Here is a 24,304-nt window from a genome sequence, read left to right on the forward strand (position 1 = left end):
ATTTTGCACGATATCATTTAACATTGACGCTCTCCTGAAAATGCACATATTCTGTGCATTTTCAGGAGAGCGTCAATGTTAAATGATTTCGTGCAAAATGACTGGCTAAAACTCTCTTCCAGACATTTAAAAATACTTTCCCCGACCATTTAAACATTATTTCTGGCTTGTAAAGTGCAGTTATGCGCCTTGGAGGTATTATACTATTTCAAACAACTTTTCCCCGCTTTCAAACACTTATTCCTGTGTACAAGTGTTATCTTTCCCCCCCTGGGTGTGTGTGAGACAGGTGAACTGAGTCAGCCTGCCAACAAGCAGCAGTGTGCTGTCATTTGAAACATGTACCCCCACTTTTCAACACACTTTTACCCACGTTTTGAGCACTTTCTCCTGGGTCAATGTGTCCTCTTTCCCCCCCTGGGTGTGTGTGAGACAAGTGAACTGAGCCAGCCTGCTAACAACCACCAGTCTGTTGTCATTTGAAACATGTTCCCCGACCTTTTAACACACGTTTTACCCATGTTATGCATCCTGGAGGTATCAGCCTATTTTAAACAACTTTTCCCCGCCTTTCAAACACTTATTCCGGGGTTTTAGTCAGTCATTTTGCAGGATATCATTTAACATTGACGCTCTCCTGAAAATGCACAGAATATGTGCATTTCCAGGAGAGCGTCAATGTTAAATGATTTTGTGCAAAATGACTGGCTAAAACTCTCTTCCAGACATGTAAAAATACTTTCCCCGACCATTTAAACATTATTTCTGGCTTGTAAAGTGCAGTTATGCGCCCTGGAGGTATCAGACTATTTTAAACAACTTTTCCCCGCCTTTCAAACACTTATTCCTGGGTACAAGTGTTATATTTCCCCCCCCTGGGTGTGTGTGAGACAAGTGAACTGAGTCAGCCTGCCAACAAGCAGCAGTGTGCTGTCATTTGAAACATGTTACCCCACAGTTTAACACAGCTTTACCCACGTTTCAAGCACTTACTGCTGGGTCAATGTGTCCTCTTTCACCCCCCTGGGTGTGTGTGTGAGACAAGTGAAGTGAGTCAGCCTGCCAACAAGCAGCAGTGTGCTGTCATTTGAAACATGTTACCCCACAGTTTAACACAGCTTTACCCACGTTTCAAGCACTTACTGCTGGGTCAATGTGTCCTCTTTCACCCCCCTGGGTGTGTGTGAGACAAGTGAAGTGAGTCAGCCTGCCAACAAGCAGCACCGTGCTGTCATTTGAAACATGTTACCCCACTGTTTGACACAGCTTTACCCACGTTTTGAGGACTTACTGCTGGGTCAATGTGTGCTCCAATGTGTCCTCTTTCTTCCCCCTGGGTGTGTGTGAGACAAGTGAACTGAGTCAGCCTGCCAACAAGCAGCAGTGTGCTGTCATTTGAAACATGTTACCCCACTGTTTGACACAGCTTTACCCACGTTTCAAGCACTTACTGCTGGGTCAATGTGTCCTCTTTCACCCCCTTGGGTGTGTGTGAGACAAGTGAAGTGAGTCAGCCTGCCAACAAGCAGCACCGTGCTGTCATTTGAAACATGTTACCCCACTGTTTGACACAGCTTTACCCACGTTTTGAGCACTCTTTCCTGGGTTGAAAAGACATGTGCTGTAGCCTGGTTCTCTCCCAGTACTGGGTACTAGTTAATGCCACTATCACCACCACATTTAAACCAGATGAACTGGTAGTTATCCCGGGTGCTGCAGAGTCATTTTCAGGCTCCTCTCCACAATTGTCCCCCTAAAATGATTTTAAATCATTATGTTTGCATTTAAATGCATTTATTCTATCATTTATATGGTTCCCCAACACAATGCACATAGTCTGGAGCTCACTGGGGTCCTGCATATAATTTAATCAGGCGTTTTAACACTTTTTCCCATGAAAATGATTTTTAATCACTATCATGGGGCTATGAAAATAAAATTCCGGGTAATGCAGAGCACAAGTGCACCTTTTACTATTTAAATGTATTTGTATTATATATATTTGGGCTAGAAAGGTGACCTCTCTGGGTGATTTAGTCAGTTTATGGAGCTTAGCCCACAAATCCTGGATGATCCAGGCCGAATTTGGGTGCTCATAGGCGGACATAGAAGCACCATAAAAACCACCCCCCCTTGTAGAGTCACCAGGGGCACGAGAATACCCTCCACAGAAGGGGGGGTGGTGCCGTGAAGAAGGCCGAATATGGATGCTGATGGGCGGACATAGAAGCACCATAAAAACCACCCCCCTTGTAGAGTCACCAGGGGCACGAGAATACCCTCCACAGAAGGGGTGGTGGTGCCGTGAAGAAGGCCGAATATGGATGCTGATGGGCGGACATAGAAGCACCATAAAAACCACCCACCTTGTAGAGTCACCAGGGGCACGAGAATACCCTCCACAGAAGGGTGGGTTGTGCCGTGAAGAAGGCCGAATATGGATGCTGATGGGCAGACATAGAAGCACCATAAAAACCACCCCCCTTGTAGAGTCACCAGGGGCACGAGAATACCCTCCACAGAAGGGGTGGTGGTTCCGTGAAGAAGGCCGAATATGGATGCTGATGGGCGGACATAGAAGCACCATAAAAACCACCCCCCTTGTAGAGTCACCAGGGGCACGAGAATACCCTCCACAGAAGGGGTGGTGGTGCCGTGAAGAAGGCCGAATTTGGGTGCTCATAGGCGGCCTGCCAGGCGCCCCCACCCGTGGAAAGCAAAAAAAAGTGAAGAAAACGCTTAATTATATCTTAAATTAATCAAAAATAAAGTTTTGAAAAATTGTCAAAAAATGTCAGAGTGCCCACGGGAGAAGGGGCCAGGTGTTTGGCGCTTCGGGCCGATTTTTCCCCTTCTCCGATGGTTGGTGCAACGGAGAAGGGGACCAAGTCCTTCCACTTCTCTGTCAAAAAGATTCATCCATACTTTTCAGACTACCGTCCGCACGAAATCGGAAACCCAGTTTTTGGGTGCACTCAGAAAAAAAACGGCTGTTGGAAATCATGGAAGAATGTATCCGCTCACCAAGCACTCTGAGTGGGCCTAATTTTGTGCCTCAAGACCCCCCAGCCTGGTTCTCCGAATACTTTAAGTTCGACATGGAGGAATGTAGGTCACTTGGCAGGTGACTCTACCCGATTTGGAGGCACTATTTTGGGACATAATTTTTACATTTTCCTGGTTCTCCAAATAGTTTAAATTTGTCATTTTGAGCCCTGGAGGAATGTAGGTCACTTGGCAGGTGACTCTACCCAATTTTGAGGCACTATTTTGGGGTACAATTTTTCCATTTTGACCCCTTTTGGCCGGATGTCACAAAAGTTGAGTTTGTTGATTTTGCCCATGTCAGAATGTCAGGGGAGTCCGCGGGGGACTCTTGCGGGAACATGAGGCCCTATTTTGGGGTACAATTTTTCCATTTTGACCCCTTTTGGCCGGATCTCACAAAAGTTGAGTTTGTTGATTTTGCCCATGTCAGAATGTCAGGGGAGTCCGCGGGGGACTCTTGCGGGGTCATGAGGCCCTATTTTGGGGTACAATTTTTCCATTTTGACCCCTTTTGGCCGGCTCTCACAAAAGTTGAGTTTGTTGATTTTGCCCATGGAGGAAAGCCATGGGAGTCGACGGGGGACTCCTACTGGGTCATGAGGCACTATTTCCGGGTACTTTTTTTTCATTTTCACCCAAATTTCCCTGGATGAAATATTTTTTTGTTTTTTTTGTTTTTAGCCCAGCTTTGGCCACAGCGTTGCCTGGAGGATAGGACCGAGATATGACAGACTCTCTGGCCGCCTCACAAGTCACTATTGTCGGACACTTTCTTTGCTTTACCCCGGTTCTATCACTCTTTCCTCCTTTGACCATACAACCCGTTTCCTGCTGGGGTGGTGCCTGGTTCCGGGGTACCCCAAACCCTCTCATGGTCGGGGCACCATGTATTGATGCATCGGACCCAATGTTGCCATCACCATCGCACCAGCCCCGCGTTGGTGCGGAGGTGGGACCATCTGACCCGGTGGTAACCCAATACCTCCCTTGGTCCATGCACCATGAATTGATGCATCGGACCCAGTGTCGCAACCACCGATCACGCTAACGCATATAAACGGGGCACCATGTATTGATGCATCGGACCCAATGTTGCCATCACCAGCCCCGCGTTGGTGTGGAGGTGGGACCATCTGACCCGGTGGTAACCCAATACCTCCCTTGGTCCATGCACCATGAATTGATGCATCGGACCTAGTTTCGCAACCACCGATCACGCTAACGCATATAAACGGAGAACTATAACATCATTTTGATCAAATTCATTATGTGTGTTTCAGTAAGGATGTCATCTGAATGCCCGGTGTGCAGACTCTTCTATCTGGCATTGAACAAACACCTTAAGCACAAGCATGCAGTGCGGAACTTGGAGGAGAGGGGAATCCTCCTGAAAATAGCCAGTGGAAGGATAAATGTTCGGACCAAACCCTGTCCCATCGCTGGGTGTTCGTACGCTGGGAAGAGACTGGACCGTCATGTAAAACATGACCACCCTGAGTTGTCCCGACATGAGGCACAGCAGGTCATGGCAAGGCTGAAGCATAGTGTGGCACTGCAGTTGCTCCATGACCTCCGTGAGACTAACCCCATCATTGGAATGGCTACATCATTGGATATAGACAATGAGGAGGAATACCCCGGGCACCCTCCACCCTTCTCCCCACATACCGAGTGTGACAACGAGGACTGCAGGCAGGTGATGCTGGAAAATGTGGCATTGAGGGCTCAGAAGGATGCCCTCAATGATGAGGTGAAGACCCTGCGCTCCAGGCTGAAAAAGGAGCTAAAACCCAGGAAGCAGAGTGCTGCTGTTCTTGAGGAAGAGGACGAATGTATACGATTTAAGGGCCTGGCAATCCCAAGTACCTCCGGCATAAACACAGTAGCCTCAGGCAGCAATACCCCTGTGAAGAGCCCGGTGAAGACTGTCATGCAGTCCCCAGTAACCTCCGGTAGCGAGACCCCTGTGAGGAGCCCGGTGAAGACTGTCATGCTTGCAGTAGCCTCCGGTGGGAAGAGACCGGTAAAGAACCCTGTGAAGAGCCAAGTGAAGACGGTCATGCTTGCAGTAGCCTCCGGTGGAAAGAGACCGGTCAATAACCCTGTGAAGAGCCCAGTGAAGACTGTCATATTACCAGTTTCCTCCTTTAGCGAGACCCCTGTGAGGAGCCCGGTGAAGACTGTCATGCTTGCAGTAGCCTCTGGTGGGAAGAGACCGGTAAAGAACCCTGTGAAGAGCCAAGTGAAGACTGTCATGCTTGCAGTAGCCTCCGGTGGAAAGAGACCGGTCAAGAACCCTGTGAAGAGCCCAGTGAAGACTGTCATATTACCAGTTTCCTCCGGTAGCGAGACCCCTGTGAAGAGCCCGGTGAAGACTGTCATGTTTGCAGTAGCCTCCGGTAGCGAGACCCCTGTGAAAAGCCCGGTGGAAACTGTCATGTTTGCAGTAGCCTCCAGTAGCGAGACCCCTGTGAAAAGCCCGGTGGAAACTGTCATGTTTGCAGTAGCCTCCGGTAGCGAGACCCCTGTGAAGAGCCTGGTGGAAACTGTCATGTTTGCAGTAGCCTCCGGTAGCGAGACCCCTGTGAAAAGCCTGGTGGAAACTGTCATGTTTGCAGTAGCCTCCGGTAGCGAGACCCCTGTGAAAAGCCCGGTGGAAACTGTCATGTTTGCAGTAGCCTCCGGTAGCGAGACCCCTGTGAAAAGCCCGGTGGAAGCTGTCATGTTTGCAGTAGCCTCCGGTAGCGAGACCCCTGTATGCCGGAAGACCTGTGCCTCTAAGCTGGCTAATGACTTGCCCTCTCCCTCAAATTACTGGTCCACTGGGTATGGACGGGGGAATACAATGCGTGAAATCACGTTGCCTAGAAGCATGGAGGCGTACCTTCAGACATACTTGGATCATTGTTTGGGTGTCGCTCCGACAGTAAAACAGAAAGACAATGTTGTGTCGAAGATCAGCTGGATAAAGAACTTCATAGTATACATGGCCCATGGTGTTAACCGCCTGTCAGACTGGCTGTTCCTAAGAAACATGAAGATGATCCGTGGCTGGAGCGAGTATATTGTAAAGCCGGGCCGGGCAGTCACAACATCAGAGTTCTTCCTGAAGAATGTGCACCAGTTCATGGGGTACATGTCTGAGTCAAAGCCCCGGGGGTGCAAGCTCACCCAGTCTGATATGACCCACATAATGAGAGAGGTGAAAGCCAACATGAAACACTTGAATAAGGCAGTCACTCTACATCAGTTTAAGGTGAAGAGGAACAAACTGGATCGTCTGCCGAGCCAGGCAGAGCTTCTCGCCGCCATGGCGGCCGCTGAGAAGCGCATCCCGGAGCTCCTCGACCTGATGGCCGGCACGCCGACCTCAACCACCCAGAAGCTTCTCTATGGCTATCTCACCCTCCATTGGAGCCTCCTGTATGGCCACCGTACGGGCGTGTACGCAAACATGAAAAACAGTGAGGTCTGAGAGGCAGCCATAAGGGGAACTGCTGAGGGCTACATCATCCATGTGCAGGATCACAAGACGGCCAAGACATATGGTGAAGCACAGCTGGCGCTTACAGTAGAGGAGTTTAGCTGGGTCATGCGGTGGATGGGGATTAAAGAGGCATTGCTGGGTCCTCAGAATGAATTCTTCCTTTTCACAAGGGGGAATCGGGCCTCCAAGAACCTGAACGCTCACTTGAAGAGGGCATGGGCTGATGCTGGGCTAGAAACAGCCGTCACCTTCACAATCCTGCGCACTGCCCTGGCTGACAATATCAAGCATCACCAAGATCCAGAAAGCCGGTCGATTCTCGCCAGGTTTATGTGTCACGACGTAACCACGGCGGACCGGTTCTACGCGAATGCGCCAGGAATAAAGGAGGCATTGAGAATCCGCTCCATGTTCAGGGCGTCATCAGATGCGGCAGCAGCTGCATCATCATCAGAAGGATGTCTACCGCTGTCAGATGGGGAGACCTCCGAAGAGGGCTACTATAACAGTACTGCTTCTTCGTCTTCACCTGATGGGTCATTGGAGCGGCAGCAGCAGCGGAAGCGGAAGCGGGAGGGAAAGAGGCCAATGAAGTCGGGACCGGGGCTGGTTGACACTCCTGATGATGGGGCAGGGGCCATGGACTCAACCTGTTTGCCCTGGTGCACCGTAAGAATTAGACGCCTAATTTGGTCCCCTGAATCCCGCTAAACATTGTGAATATGTATACCGTGTATATAATTATTATTATAATCCTGTGTATACATTTTGTAAATAGTCGAATACCTCCAGGGCGCATAACTGCACTTTACAAGCCAGGGAAGGTGCCTGAATCCTGGGTATACATTTTGTAAATAGTGCAATACCTCCAAGGCGCATAACTGCACTTTACAAGCCAGGGAAGATGCCTGAATCCTGGGGTAAACATTGTTTAATTGTTTAAGTGTTTTTAAATGTATGGAACAGTGTTTTGTCTCTTTCAAAACTCTCCCGTCATTGGCCGGATACATGGGGACGATTTTATATTCACTATGACCGTTACTATTCCAGTGAGACGAAGTACGTCCGGTGACGGGAGTGATCCCATGTTAATTTTGTCCAAAAACCAGAGCATTCCCTTATCCGTATTAGGTGCCTTACAAATAATGGACGTCCGCTCTCGGGAGCGTTGGAGTGGTGCGGTCACCCTAAGTGACAGACCTAAAGTATCCGGGATTCAGGCACCTTCCCTGGCTTGTACATTTTTGGTGATGCGCCATGGAGGTATCAGACTATTTTAAACAACTTTTCCCCGCCTTTCAAACACTTATTCCTGGGTTTTAGCCAGTCATTTTGCCCGATATCCTTTAACATTGACGCTCTCCTGAAAATGCACATATTCTGTGCATTTTCAGGAGAGCGTCAATGTTAAATGATATCGTGCAAAATGACTGGCTAAAACTCTCTTCCAGACATTTAAAAATACTTTCCCCGACCATTTAAACATTATTTCTGGCTTGTAAAGTGCAGTTATGCGCCCTGGAGGTATTATACTATTTCAAACAACTTTTCCCCGCCTTTCAAACACTTATTCCTGGGTACAAGTGTTATCTTTTCCCCCCTGGGTGTGTGTGAGACAGGTGAACTGAGTCAGCCTGCCAACAAGCAGCAGTCTGCTGTCATTTTAAACAGTTCCCCCGACTTTTTAACACACTTTTACCCACGTTTTGAGCACTCATTCCTGGGTCAATGTGTCATCTCTTCACCCTGGTTCTGCATTAAAACAGTTCCCCTGACTTTAAACACTAATGTGCCCATGATTCAGACACTTATTCCTGGCTAAATCTGTTATCTTTTCCCCCCTGGGTGTGTGTGAGACAAGTGAACTGAGTCAGCCTGCTAACAACCACCAGTCTGCTGTCATTTGAAACATGTTCCCCGACCTTTTAACACACTTTTTACCCATGGTATGCGCCCTGGAGGTATCAGACTATTTTAAACAACTTTTCCCCGCCTTTCAAACACTTATTCCTGGGTTTTAGCCAGTCATTTTGCACGATATCATTTAACATTGACGCTCTCCTGAAAATGCACATATTCTGTGCATTTTCAGGAGAGAGTCAATGTTAAATGATATCGTGCAAAATGACTGGCTAAAACTCTCTTCCAGACAGTTAAAAATACTTTCCCCGACCATTTAAACATTATTTCTGGCTTGTAAAGTGCAGTTATGCGCCCTGGAGGTATTATACTATTTCAAACAACTTTTCCCTGCCTTTCAAACACTTATACCTGGGTACAAGTGTTATCTTTTCCCCCCTGGGTGTGTGTGAGACAGGTAAACTGAGTCAGCCTGCCAACAAGCAGCAGTCTGCTGTCATTTTAAACAGTTCCCCCGACTTTTTAACACGCTTTTACCCACGTTTTGAGCACTCATTCCTGGGTAAATGTGTCATCTCTTCACCCTGGTCCTGAATTAAAACAGTTCCCCGACTTTTTAACACACTTTTACCCACGTTTTGAGCACTTATTCCTGGGTCAATGTGTTCTCTTTCCCCCCTGGGTGTGTGTGTGTGTGAGACAAGTGAACTAAGTCAGCCTGCCAACAAGCAGCAGTCTGCTGTCATTTGAAACATGTTCCCCCACTTTTTAACACACTTTTACCCACGTTTTGAGCACTCTTTCCTGGGTCAATGTGTTCTCTTTCCCCCCTGGTTGTGTGTGTGAGACAAGTGAACTGAGTCAGCCTGCCAACAAGCAGCAGTCTGCTGTCATTTGAAACATGTTCCCCCACTTTTTAACACACTTTTACCCACGTTTTGAGCACTCTTTCCTGGGTTGAAAAGACATGTGCTGTAGCCTGGTTCTCTCCCAGTACTGGGTACTAGTTAATGCCACTATCACCACCACATTTAAACCAGATGAACTGGTAGTTATCCGGGGTGCTGGAGAGTCATTTTCAGGCTCCTCTCCACAATTGTCCCCCTAAAATGATTTTAAATAATTATTTTTGCATTTAAATGCATTTAATTTATCATTTATATGGTTTTACAACACAATGCACATAGTCTGGAGCTCACTGGGGTCCTGCATATAATTTATTCAGGCGTTTTAACACTTTTTCCCATGAAAATGATTTTTAATCACTATCATGGGGCTATGAAAATAAAATTCCGGGTAATGCAGAGCACAAATGCACCTTTTACTATTTAAATGTATTTGTATTATATATTTTTGGGCTAGACCCGTGACCTCTCTGGGTGATTTAGTCAGTTTATGGAGCTTAGCCCATAAATCCTGGATGATCCAGGCCGAATTTGGGTGCTCATAGGTGGCATGCCAGGCGCCCCCACCCGTGGAAAGCAAAAAAAAGTGAAGAAAACGGTTAATTATATCTTAAAATAATCAAAAATAAAGTTTTGAAAAATTGTCAAAAAAATTACAGAGTGCCAACAGGAGAAGGGGAAAACTGTTTGGCGCTTCGGGCCGTTTTTTCCCCTTCTCCGATGGTTGGTGCAACGGAGAAGGGTTAAGAGGAAATTATATAAATATACCTTGGAGGCTGCTCACCTCTGAGAGGGGCTAAATCCTCAATATTGCCTTGAGAGCTTTTACTTAAACACATTTCTCCGACATCTCAAATATCTATTTCACAAATTAATTATGTCATGTGAATGCTCACTGTAGATTAAAAGCACTAAATGGGCTGGCTCCGGCCTAGATAGCTGAACTCCTCCAGCGCTACACCCCAGCCAGAGCCTTAAGGTCTGCTGACCAGCTGCTGCTGGTAGTGCCCAAGACCAGGCTCAAAACCCGAGGGCACCGAGCCTTCGCAGCAGCTGGCCCTAGGCTCTGGAACACTCTGCCCCTCCATGTGAGGTCGGCCCAGACCCTAGGGGTTTTTAAATCTACTCTTAAAACACACTTCTTCTCCCTGGCCTTTTAGTCAGAGCGGAGCATGACTCCTGACTTTTCCCTGTGTTTTTATATATATCTGTTGTAATTTATTGTCTTTTATTGTGATTGTAGTAATGTGTTTTTATGTGATTGTAGTATTTATTACATGTACAGCACTTTGGCCCGACCAAAAATCGCTTTTAAATGTGCTTTATAAATAAACTTTGATTTGATTTGATTTGATTTAATTGCACCTCTATTGTTAAATGTAATACAATTGTGCAAATACAGAAGTGCCACGTTGAAAAATAACAGTTAATTCAACAATCATTAAGGATCACGTCTTTATTATGAATTGTGTAAGAGCCACACACATCAGCATGTGAGTATGTGTGCTGGATTATATTATTACATTACCAGGCATTGTATTTGTGATTCCTGTGAACACAATAATAATAATAATAATAATAATTTCAATTTTTATAGCGCCTTTCAAGAGACCCAAGGACGCTTTACAATGGGAAACAAAACAACAACATAATGATAGTCACACAGATACACAGGTTAGAAAAATAACAGGTTGCTGGGTACTGCATTTTAGCTGAGGCCAAAGGCCCGAGTGAACAGATGGTGTTTAAGTTGTTTTTTGAAAGTGTCCAGAGAGACGGCATTCCTGATAGCAGAGGGGAGAGCATTCCAGAGGGTGGGGGCTGCGACACTGAAGGCTCTGTTGCCAAAGGTTTTCAGTTTGGAGAGAGCATGGAGAGCAGCCCGTTGTTGGAGGACCGCAGCTGACGAGAGGGGGTGTAGGGCTGAAGGAGGTCAGAGATGTATGCAGGGGCTAGGGAGTAGGGTGGGGGTAATGTGTTGCCAGGGCTTAGTGTGGGTGAGGAGCCTGGCTGCAGAGTTCTGGCCGTACTGGAGCCTGTCCAGGGCTTTGCTGGTGACCCCGAACAGAACTCCATTGCAGTAGTCCAGGCGAGACGAGATGAAGGTATGAATTAATGTTTCTGCAACGGGGTCGGGGAGAGAGGGCTGGAGTCTGGAGATGTTTCGAAGGTGAAAGAAAGCAGTTTTGACAGTAGACCTGATGTGGGAGTTGAAGGTGAGGCTCGAGTCCAGAGTGACGCCCAGGCTGGATGGAGCAGCCATCGACGGTGAGGAGCAGATCTCCGACCTTCCGGAGCAGTGTTTTTGGGGCCACAACCATGAGCTCTGTTTTGTTTTTATTGAGTTTCAGTAGATTTGTTGACATCCAGGTTTTGATGTCGCGGAGGCAGTTGACTACTGACGGTGGGGGTAGCTGGGATGATGGATTAGTGCTGATGTAGAGTTGGGTGTCGTCGGCATAGGAGTGAAAGTTGAGACCATGTTGGCGGATGATTTCACCGAGGGGGAGCATGTAGATGTTAAATAGAAGGGGGCCGAGCACCGAACCTTGCGGCACACCTTGGTTGACAGGGGCTGGGGGAGAGCTGGATTTTCTGATGGTTACAAACTGTTGCCTGTTGGAGAGGTAGGAATGGAACCAGGAGAGGGCTGTACCAGAGAGGCCAAGGTAGAGGGATAGGCGGCTGAGTAGGATGGTGTGGGAGACTGTGTCAAATGCTGAGGAGATGTCCAGGAGGATGAGGATGCTGACGAGGCCTGAATCGGCAGCTATGAGGAGGTCATTGGTTATTTTGATGAGGGCAGTCTCTGTGCTGTGGTTGGATCTGAAGCCTGATTGGAAGGGTTCATAGAGCTCATGGCTGGACATATGATGGTGGAGTTGGGCAGCAACAGCTCTTTCCATGATCTTGCTGAGGAAAGGAAGGTTGGAGATGCTGGGGTCCTCAGGGTCAAGACCAGGTTTTTGAATGATGGGGGTGACAGCTGCTATCTTGAAGACGGCGGGAACCTTGCCTGATTCCAGGGAGGAGTTGATAATATTAACAATGGTGGAGCAGAGGATGGGGAGGCAAGTCTTGACCAGGGCAGAGGGCATGGGGTCGAGGGAGCAGGTTGCAGCCTTAGCTTTCGAGACAAGTTTGGTGACCTGAAGGGCATCCACTGGTGCAAAGGAGGAGAGACAACATTGAAGCAGGTGTGAAGTTGAGGGAACAGTGACCAGAGGTGGCGTTGCGTGTGAATAAGAGGGGGCAGGGGACCGGAGTTCCTGGTGGATGGAGTTGAATTTGTCCTCAAAGAAGTCAAGGAACCTGGTGCAGAGCTCGGGGGCGTCTGCAGGTTTGGGGTGTTCAATTGGGCGGAGTAGGCGGTTTATGGTGGAGAAGAGCATACGGGGGTGGTTTTGCTGGTTCCTGATGAGAGAGGAGTAGTATTGTGCCTTAGCTTTTGAGAGAGCTTCCTTGTAGGATCTCACATGCTCTCTGTAAGCCTCCAGATGGACTGTGGGGCCAGATTTTCTGTGGAGCCGCTCCAGTTGGCGGCCAGAGGCTTTCATGGCACGGAGACTGGTGGTGAACCAGGGGGCTGAATGGGTGAAGGAGACAGTACGAGTAATGAGGGGTGCAAGTGAGTCGAGACTCTGGGAAAGAGCAGTGTTGTACGGGGCTACCAGGCCTAGGCCTGTCGCGATAATCGATAAATTGACTTATCGTACGATAAATTAAAATGGACTCGATAACTTTTCTGAGCTCGATAAATTGCCGTTTACATAAGGCATTTTAGCCAGGAGCGCTGTGGCTGCAGGCGCGCTGTGGATGCCGGCCACGCGCGCTGTGAGGGGCGGGGCTGACACAAGTTTCCTGAAGTTCCACAGGAGTTTGAGATAGCGGACAGAGCTGTATATGTATGTTGAGAAAGCAAATGTTCCAATCATACGGACCAGACATCAGAAAGACTTCACCCTGCCAGCTCCAGAGCACAATGCCTTCGTAATGTCTGATTCGGTACCTGTGTGGGTGGAGCTGTCATAGTTTTACTTTGAGGAAGTTGGCATGGGGAGCTTGTATTAAGCACAGACCTTATAGAGTGGTGCAGGAATGAGTCCTAAAACCCGGAAGTGAGTTAGCATTTTACCACTTCCTGTTCCCTCGTCTCAAAGTCAACGTTTTTTTTAACATGTTTTTGAAAATAGCTTGAAATAAGGTCTGTGGTTGCAGTGGCGTTTTTATATGTACAAAAGTGGTGGGGCACGAACAACTTCGATTTGTATAAACTTCTGGTGCTTTTTTAAACACGTAAAGAAATAGCTGTAGGCTATCCATGGTTCCGATAGAGAGAGAGGGGGGGGGGGGGGGGGGGGGTATAAGGAAAACACAGACACTCATCACCGAGGTCACAATATCAATCGATCCAGCGGAGCAATAGCCTATAGGCAAAACACAGACGATCAACAAAAGATATGAAGTTGATGGTCAACTTCATTCATTTTCTTTCCGTTTTACTGATTGTAATCGCTATACGCTGCTCTCTCTCGTCTCCTCTTCACAACTACACTTTTTGCGGCACACGTACTTAGAGCTAATCAGCTCTCTGAATTATGAGATGACGTTTGGTGGGGATGCCAGGCACACTGCCACACTGGTGATTATTTTTTTGCCGCACACATTGAATAGAAAAATACTCTGAGCATGCGCAGTGTAGTTTTTACAGAACACATTCACTTTGACAGCAGAGAGAGGGGCTTGCCCCACATCGCTCAACACGGCTCATTAGGTACACTGTAAACACTAATTAGAATAACACAGACTAAAACAGCAATGTACAGACTAATAAGATGACTAAACATGATCTTAAAATATATTTTAACATATATTGTTTTTGCATATTTTTGGAATTATTATTTACATTACTTTCAGCTGACACTAGGTGGGGCTGTGTTTTGTTCTACGACATTAAATCCATCAGCAGTGACCCCATGCGACCCCCAGGAAATGATAAAAGGAACTCACCTTGTGGTAAACCAGAGAGAAAAAAAGTTTGAGCTCCATCCTGTTTCAGTTATAATCCTTGATGTGGTTCGGAACATGATATGGTGTTTAATCACGGCAGCATTTAGCTGAGAATCTGCTGAGTTATCAGCCTTTACCTCTGCAGCTCTGCTCCAAAGGGGGCGGGGCCAGCAGCTACAGTCAGAGAATCAGCCATTAGGCTTGTTTGAGACAAGCGAGACCGACGCAGACCTGCGCAATTGCGATCAACGTCTTGCTAGTGCGTTGCATGATGGTTAGTCATTTTGTCCGACTTGCTCTGGAGGCTCGCCTACATGAGACGTTGAAATCTCGCGGGACAAAGATGCCCGCAGACTTGAGAGCGAGGCGCGGCGAGGCGGCGCAGTTTCTCTCCACGGGGTGCGGAAGCGAAATGCTTCATGGGAAACGACTCGCTGGTATCTCGAGCTGAGCGCTCATTGGTGGTTTTTACCCCGTGCTGGTGATTAAACTCTCCATTGGCTTTGCAAAAGTGTGTTGTTGTTTTGTGTCAGTTTTACGTTGCCACTTCCATTCACATTTTTCATCATTGTTCCACAATGTTTATCATCATGAAATTAATATCTATATATTTTATACTATACTTGCACTGCTTACCGTTTTCATACTTTATATATCTTAGCATATTCATACACACTGTTCATACTGCTCACAGGCTGCTGTGTATATCTAGTGTATTCATACCCCTCACTGTTTATTCATCATTCAATTCATTCTATATTTTATTCTGTAGATTGTGTACATTACTTTTCACTTCACTGCTTTTTGCACTCCTGGTTAGAAGCTAAACTGCATTTCGTTGTCTCAGTACCTGTAATCTATGCAATAACAATAAAGTTGAATCTAATCTTGAGCAGGAACAAATGTATTTACTTAGTACATATCTGACATTAACGATTAAACACATTTGTGCATTCTTTATATGCACCTTAAAGTTGTTTGCAATCTGCCAAAAAACCGAGAGAAGAAGAAGAAGAAGAAGCCGACTCCGAGTTGTCCGACTTCAGGCGAGCTTTTTGAGACCTCCCCCGGCTGCGATCGGCTATTCTCGTCTACTTTCGAGGCGAGCCGCAGCTCATCTCAAACAAGCCTATTGTCTAACAGGGCTGAAATAGAGGGATATGAGGGATGTTAAAATGCAGGATCTGTTGGTATTTTGAGCAAAACACATCATAGACATGTTTTTTTATATATTTGTATATATCTGAGACCCATAATATATGCCTAAAAATAGCATGATAGGAGATCTTTAAGATACTCTGTAGGTAGTCACTTAATGTGCTGAAGAAAGTTACTTAATGTAGCATCTTACTTACTTTTTAATGAAATGTCTTGTTTGTCCATTCAGGAACTGCTGCTGCAGTCTGCAGACGTAAACTCAAATCCACCCTGAAGGAGAGGTTCCAGTGTGTGTATGAGGGCATTGCTAAAGCAGGAAACCCAACCCTTCTGAACCAGATCTACACAGAGCTCTACATCACAGAGGGGGGGTCTGCAGAGGTCAATGATGAACATGAGGTCAGACAGATTGAAACAGCATCCAGGAAACCAGACAGACCAGAAACAACCATCAGACAAGAAGACCTCTTTAAAGCCTCACCTGGAAGAGATGCACCAATCAGAGCAGTGATGACAAAGGGTGTGGCTGGCATTGGGAAAACAGTCTTAAAGGGCCCATGTCATGGCCATTTCCACTGATCATAATTACATTGTTGAGGTATACTAAAATAGATTTATACTGTGCAATTTTCCAAACTCACATTGGTTTCGCATACAGCATCTCTGTCAAGCATGTGTATTCAGCAGTATTCACTTTCTCCACTAAACGACTCGTTGGAGCTCTTGCCCCCCCCTCCCTGTGAGCCTAGTGTGCTCCGATTGGTCAGCTCGGCCACTCGTTCTGATTAGTCAACCACCAGAGAGGCTGCGCCCATGTCAGTGCTTTTCCCGGCTGCTCTCAGCGTAACATCAGTCTTATCATGGCGTCGGTACAGCGGTATATTTTATATACATATATATTTTTAACTGTTGTTATAGAAGAGTGTGACGGCCCCAGGGCCTTTGTCTTACGATGGGGTGGAGCTGAAGAAGCTAATCAGCACGATCACGGACACCTCCGGACACTACGGCCCCAGTCTCTCTCCAAAGCGGCTGCAGGAAGACTAACTCTGCGATCCTCTCAACCACCTATCTTTGCATTTACCACAATAAATGTGCCGTGGTTTTGTAAACTCGTGTATGTCTCCTTGTCTTTCCGTTGTGGCCTACGAGCCGCTCATAACAAAGAGTAAGTTATTTTTACCCGTTATAAACTACTACTGTTTGATGAGAAATCAAATCATGGTTTGCTATATATGAATTCAGGGAAGAAAGGATAGGCCTACTAAGTATTTCCATTAAACTTTATTTTTAGAAATGTACAAAATGAACATAAATATACATATATACACGGTATATCATCCATTCCTCCTCCTCTTGCCTGCGCACAGCCGGTGCGGTGCGGTGCCTTTTAGCACGACGCCTCAGTAGTAGTAGAATCCCTTCCCCGTCATGGATTGTCCGCCAGGATCTGGCTGGACGAAATCAAATGCAAATCACAAAATATTAGAGAAACTTAGTTGTTTTAGATTCGTTAGTAGTAGTTGTGTAATGAACAGCTTGCCTGCTAATATGCTAACCTAGCTTTGTTTACCTTGGTAGCTAACACGATATGAACGTTAGCTTGGAGGAAAGGCAACTATAATGCAGTGTAATAAAACTACTATGAACAAAAGCTAGTGGTTCATATTAGGCTAGCAATAACGTGTTTATAATTGCAATCGTATACGGGTATTCTGCTACCATACAATGTAACTTGCATGAATACATTGTTTTGCGCTAGCATACAGCTAGCCTCGTTAGCTACATGCAGTATATGTACGGTCACAATGTACGGTAAACCGGAGTATACTGTATGAGTATTCCGTGTGTGTGACTGCAGACATTCTCCTGCCATGACAAACATGTAAGGCCATCTGCTGACATTGTAGTTGATATATTTAAACGCTAGCAACGTAGCATCACAAAAATGTTTTTCTGACCAAAACTAGCTCAAGCTCCGTGTGTTAGATCGCTACGCCAGCTATAATGTAATTACGTTTCGCGACTGACCGGCAAATCACCCGCAGTATACTGTCAATAGGTATTTTGTGTGTGAATGCAGACATTCTCCTGCTATGAGATACATGTATGCAAGGCCATCTGCTGATATTAGAGTTGATATATGGAAACTCTAGCAACTTAGTTAGCACAGTTAGCACTGTGTCAATGGCTTAGCAGTCCAACACAGTTTACACATTTAAACAGTCTTGTTTGATAAATACACAAATAACAATGCAAACTTACAGGTTGTATACCCAGATCTTCCCCTGCTCCAAACGGTCCAAACAAGCTGTGCATATCCGGCCTCAAACTGGGCAATGTTTTTGGAAGCTTTCGTCTGTGAAATGCCGGTTCATCGAACCTCTGGAGGAGGAACACGCCGCTGCTGGTGTGGCCATAGCTCTTCGGGATTGGTCCATTTCGTTCCGGGTACCGCATGACATCAGGCGGTACCCGGAAGAATCAAATGGGCAGTGACGTATCTCCAACGAGGCGTTTTGGGGAGGTATTTTCTGTGTTAGAGTTTTACTCGCTACAGGGTGTACTTTGAGGGTTTTGACTCTGCACACCGTTTACATGCATAAAAACCTTCATAACACACAAGGGGACGGGTAATAACCGGAAAAGCATGACATGGGAGCTTTAACACAGAAGTTCACTCTGGACTGGGCTGAAGGCAAAGCCAACCAGGACTTCCAGTTCATATTTCCATTAACTTTCAGAGAGCTGAATGTGGTGAGAGAGAACAAGTACAGCTTGGTGGAACTTGTTCATTACTTCTTCTCTGAAACCAGAGACGCAGGAATCTGCAGGTTTGATCAGTTCCCGGTTGTGTTCATCTTTGACGGTCTGGATGAGTGTCGACTTCCTCTGGACTTCCTCAACACTGAGATCCTGACTGATGTCACAGAGTCCACCTCAGTGGATGTGCTGCTGACAAACCTCATCAGGGGGAAGCTGCTTCCCTCTGCTCGCCTCTGGATAACCACACGACCTGCAGCAGCCAATCAGATCCCTCCTGAGTGTGTGGACATGGTGACAGAGGTCCGAGGGTTCACTGACCCACAGAAGGAGGAGTACTTCAGGAAGAGATTCAGAGATCAGGAGCAGGCCGGCACCATCTTCTCCCACATCAAGATCTCACGAAGCCTCCACATCATGTGCCACATCCCAATCTTCTGCTGGATCTCTGCTACAGTTCTGGAGGAGGTGTTGAAAACCAGAGAGGGAGGAGAGCTGCCCAAGACCCTGACTGAGATGTGCATCCACTTCCTGGTGGTTCAGTCCAAAGTGAAGAACATCAAGTATGATGGAGGAGCTGAGACAGATCCACACTGGAGTCCAGAGAGCAGGGAGATGATGGAGTCTCTGGGAAAGCTGGCTTTTGAGCAGCTGCTGAAAGGCAACCTGATCTTCTATGAGTCCGACCTGACAGAGTGTGGCATCGATATCACAGCAGCCTCAGTGTACTCAGGAGTGTTCACACAGGTCTTTAGAGAGGAGAGAGGACTGTACCAGGACAAGGTGTTCTGCTTCGTCCATCTGAGCGTTCAGGAGTTTCTGGCTGCTCTTCATGTCCATCTGACCTTCATCAACTCTGGAGTCAACCTGCTGTCTGATGAACCAAGAACCTCCCAGAAGTCTGAAGATGAATCTGAACTAACACATCTCTACCAGAGTGCTGTGGACCAGGCCTTACAGAGTCCAAACGGACACCTGGACTTGTTCCTCCGCTTCCTCCTGGGTCTTTCACTGCAGACCAATCAGAAACTCCTACGAGGCCTGCTGACACAGACAGGAAGTGTCTCAGAGATCAAAAAGGAAACCGTCAAGTACATCAAGATGAAGATAGAAGAGGATCTGTCTCCAGAGAGAAGCATCAACCTGTTCCACTGTCTGAATGAACTGAATGATCGTTCTCTAGAGGAGCAGATCCAATGGTACCTGAGATCAGGACGTCTCTCCACAGATAATCTCTCTCCTGCTCAGTGGTCAGCTCTGGTCTTCATCTTACTGTCATCAGGAGAAGATCTGGACGTGTTTGACCTGAAGAAATACTCTGCTTCAGAGGAGGCTCTTCTGAGGCTGCTGCCAGTGGTCAAAGCCTCCAGGAAAGCTCTGTAAGTGAAGGATGAATGGATTACGAACATCATCAAATGTGTTTATGTCTCATGGAGGAGAAATATTACTTTATTTGTTTATCTTTTTTAATAATCCTTCACGCTGAGCGTCTGTAAGCTGTCAGAGAGAAGCTGTGAAGCTCTGTCCTCAGTCCTCAGCTCCCAGTCCTCTAGACTGAGAGATCTGGACCTGAGTAACAACGACCTGAAGGATTCAGGAGTGAAGAAGCTGTGTGCTGGACTCCAGAGTCCACACTGTGAACTGGAGACTCTCAGGTCAGTATTCATCATTTGTTTTAAAGTTTACACCGTAAGCTTTTATTGGCTTAATGTAATTTAATTAATTGACTCACTAAAGAGCTTCTTTTGACTTAAAAGACTTAAATAACACTGTGTGTGTGTGTGTGTGTGTGTGTGTGTGTGTGTGTGTGTGTGTGTGTGTGTGTGTGTGTGTGTGTGTGTGTGTGTGTGTGTGTGTGTGCGTGCGTGCGTGCGTGCGTGCGTGCGTGCGTGCGTGCGTGCGTGCGTGCGTGCGTGCGTGCGTGCGTGCGTGCGTGCGTGCGTGCGTGCGTGTGCGTGTGCGTGTGCGTGTGCGTGTGTCTGTAGGCTCTCAGGCTGTCTGGTCACAAAGGAAGGCTGTGCTTCTCTGACTTCAGCTCTGAGCTCCAACACCTCCCATCTGAGAGAGCTGGACCTGAGCTACAATCATCCAGGAGACTCAGGAGTGAATCTGCTGTCTGTTCTACAGGAGGATCCAGACTGGAGACTGGACACTCTCAGGTATGGACAGACCGTCAGCATGAAGAACTTCTTGTTTCTCTTAATTCTGTTCAGAGAAGTTTTAAAGCCTGAGTAAGAAAACACACTGACCCAGTGGCGGCTGGTGGAAAATATTTTAGGTGGGGCTGTGGAAATGGTGATTAAACAATACTAGGGGGGTCCGGGGGGATGCTCCCCCGTTACATTTTTTTGAGAAAAGACCCCCTAAATTATGACTTCTGGTGATGTTAGGGGGGGGGGGACAATTTGAGGCTTAAAAATATAGAAGACTGATCAATACCTCCATAACTTCAGTGTGGTTAGCTATGAATCTTCCAAAACTTCCAAACACCTTGTCCTGGACATAGTTTCTACAGCATAAACGGTGCTAACAAGCTGAGATTCCACAGATTCTAGAAATATAAGTATCATCACTGAGCGATCAGAACTCGCGACAGGGGAAGCAAATACAGACATCACATGACGTAGCTTTAGGTAGCAAAACACGGAGATATGCTCACCTTTTGCAGAATAACAATTCTGATCAAAAACGAGAAAAATGCAGCTGAAGGTTAATCCATAGGTTAATCCAATGTGTCTGTGTCTAAAAAATGATTGATGATCCATAATTCCATTTTTATGTCAAAAACTGAGTTTTCATTAGCTGCTAATGGTAGCTTCCAGAGTGTATGACAGCTTCCTGTTTTGTCTCCTTGGATACGAGTCCAAACAACTCACAGACTGCACCAGGCGCTCACGTAGGAGCCCTGTGACCATCAGATTTGACGACGCTGATTGGCTGAAATTATGTTTCGGCGGCATAGTTTAAAGATAGCAACAGTTGGCTTCTGCTGCACTTGCTGCCCTCTCGTCTGGGCGCTATGCACAGCGCCCAGACGAGAGGGAGTAATGAGGGCAAGGCCAGGCAGGAAACATGTGACTTATCAGTAACTTTAGACATCGTAACACAATTTTAAACAAGATTTTATTGTAGATTATACATTTTACTGATACCAATTATATAATATTTACCTTGTTCATTAAAAATAAAAATAAAAAATATATTTTTTAAATATTTTTATTTTTATTTATTTTTATTTTTAATGTGGGAAGAGGGGGGGCGGCGCCCCTAGCGCTCCTATGGGACGGCCGCCACTGCACTGATCCATTAAAATCGTATTGAATGGAAACATTTATAAGTAACATTAAAATTGAGGAAGTAAAATCATTCTCATTTTCATTATTTATCAGGGATGTGTTGGTTCTCTACTTAGGTCCTGACTATTCAATCTTAACAACTACTAAATATATTGAAATGAAAATTGAAAATGATTTAAAAATGATTGAAATGATTTTCATTGTACTGTAGAACCACCAGTAGGATCAAACAGTTTTTTCCCATTTCACCCCCTGTCCCATGCAGCCCCAACAACAGCCTCTAACAGACTTCATGCAATGCTTCATGGGATGCATCATTAGAACTATAAACTCTAACCCTAACCCTAAGACACACGACCAAGCAAAACAAGTATAATTTCTTATGTGGCCTAAAGTAAAAAAAGGGCGAAATGGGAAGACACCGGATCAAACTTCTGTTGTTTGGGGAAACATCGGAACTTTTGTGCAACACACGAGAACACCTGTTCTTACACCTATAAGATTTTATAATGCATTAGAAACTCATCCTGACTGTGTTTCTTTCTCCAGACTGGACCATGGTGGAGAGCAGTGGTTAAAACCAGGTCTGATGAAGTGTAAGTGTGGATTCATGTTGACTTATGATGACAAAGAAGTAAACAACATCAGAACACAAAATACATAAAGCCTTCGTATGAAACTGATGATAAACCAATGCTGGATCTTTTTCTCTCTATCAGATGCCTGTGAACTCACACTGGACACAAACACAGCACACAGGAAACTCCAACTGTCTGTCAACAACAGGACGGTGACACGTGTGAGAGAGAAGCAGCCATATCCTGATCATCCAGAGAGGTTTGACTCCTTGGAACAGCTGATGTGTAGAGAAGCTCTGACTGGTCGGTGTTACTGGGAGGTCGAGTGGAGTGTATGGGTTCATATATCAGTGACTTACAGAGGAATCAGGAGGAGAGGAAACAGGGGGGACTCTCAGTTTGGACGGAATGATCAGTCCTGGAGTCTGAGGTGCTCTGATGAAGGTTACTCTGTCTGGCACAATAAGACAGTAACATACATCTCCTCCTCTTCTTCCTCCTCCTCCTCTGCCTCCTCCTCCTCCTCCTCCTCTGCCTCCTCCTCTTCCTTCTCCTCCTCCTCCTCCTCCTCTAGGAGAGTAGCAGTGTATCTGGATCATCCTGCTGGCTCTCTCTCCTTCTACAGAGTCTCCTCTGACACACTGATCCACCTCCACACCTTCAGAACCACATTCACTGAACCTCTGTATGCTGGGTTTGGGTTCTGGTCATTAAACTCCTCAGTGTCTCTGTGTCTCTGGAGGAGGAGATAACTTCCTCTCCAGTGGTTTGAATGTTGTAAATAGAGAAGGCTTCACTTTGGTTAACATTTGGCTCAATGATTGTGCGTAATTGAGGAGCGGCATTTCGTTATTCTGCTCCATATGTCTCTGTAACGGAGATGATCTCATGTGACATAGATCTCAGACTCCGTTACGCTTTATATGGCTTCCTCATTGGTGAAGCACATTATTTGCAACACATATGAACATTGGATATACATTCCTGGGTCACAGGAAAATATATATAGGCAATAATACAATAAGTAAGATTAAAAACATATGTTTCTTATAACAAATGCAGTTTGTTAACATTTTAATTTATGTACACATATATCGGGTTGTTAATTGTAAGCACATGTCTGACTGTAGCACCCATATCAATGGTACCTCCTAAATAGTGGGGCTATAAAAGGCTGCTCTTAGTGCCATTGTTGGGTTGGTGTAGGTTGGTGACAGTCGGTGGTATTGCAGAGTTGAATTGTCCAGAATTGAAGAGTTCAGCAGGCCTGGCTATTTGCCGTTCTCTTGTAAATAGTTGTAAATATTGTGAATAGTGTAAATAAATGCCAATGCTGATAATTGGCTGGATGTTCTGCCTCTGCCTGCTTACTGTTGGTCGACCGCTCATAGGTCAACCTAACCGTCTGAAACAATCTCCCAGTAATTGCATATTTTAATATGTTTATAAAGTACTTTGAATTGCTTTGTTGTTGAACAGTCATGTAAAGTTAAACTTGCCTTTCCTTTGCTGGCAGAAATGTTAGATCTCTTCCTAAAAATTGTGAAATGATCTCCTTGGTGTTGAGCTAGTTGTGTACAAACCAATGTGACTTATATTCACCTTAATAACGCTTTGTTTGGAGCAGCATCTAATAGCTGCTTATAATCGATGTATTCATTGTAATTAAGTTCAATAAAGGTTTGAAGACAAAAGATGTGTCAATGATCTCATGAATCCAAGTAGTGCTTTTTCCATCCAACATGTTTCAAAACCAACCCTGTCTCCTAAAAATTACGTTCCCACAGAACTAAACTGCATTCTCAATTACGTTTAGCAAGAAACGTATTTTCTCCCACGTTACGTTTGTTATGAACTTATCTTAAATACGTTTATTTTCTACATATCTTCTAGAAACATATTTTCTCCCGTTACGTTTGTTATGAACGTATCTTAAATACGTTTATTTTCTACATATATTTGACATGTATTGTCTTGCTTATAATAATGATAATAGTCATTTATAAATATCATTTTAGAGCACACATTTGAAATCGAGAATCGGGCTCGATATATGGTTAAATTAAAATCAGTAGGCGAGGCTGTAATTTTGCCAGCTGTTACTCTCATGAGCGAGGCAGAAAATAATAGTTTTAACATGCCAAAAAGCTGCTGTGTCATTTATTGCACCTCAAACATTAAAACAAATCCAGAGTTACA

The 24,304-nt window shown here is 45.8% G+C and overlaps 1 protein-coding gene across 1 annotated transcript; it reads left to right on the plus strand.

Moving 5' to 3' along the window:
• Positions 1-7,170: 7,170 nt before the first annotated feature.
• Positions 7,171-23,449, plus strand: LOC117496980 (NLR family CARD domain-containing protein 3-like; the record flags this gene model as incomplete). The annotated part of the gene is made up of 7 exons (XM_034148862.1): positions 7,171-7,204; positions 15,698-16,027; positions 18,131-19,610; positions 19,719-19,886; positions 20,217-20,390; positions 22,077-22,123; positions 22,247-23,449. Coding segments are annotated over 7 exons (2,844 nt in total), but the record flags the coding sequence as incomplete, so codon positions are not given.
• Positions 23,450-24,304: the final 855 nt, after the last annotated feature.

Source organism: Trematomus bernacchii, unplaced genomic scaffold (assembly GCF_902827165.1).
Source record: "Trematomus bernacchii unplaced genomic scaffold, fTreBer1.1, whole genome shotgun sequence".
In the NCBI taxonomy this organism is placed as follows: Eukaryota; Metazoa; Chordata; class Actinopteri; order Perciformes; family Nototheniidae; genus Trematomus; species Trematomus bernacchii.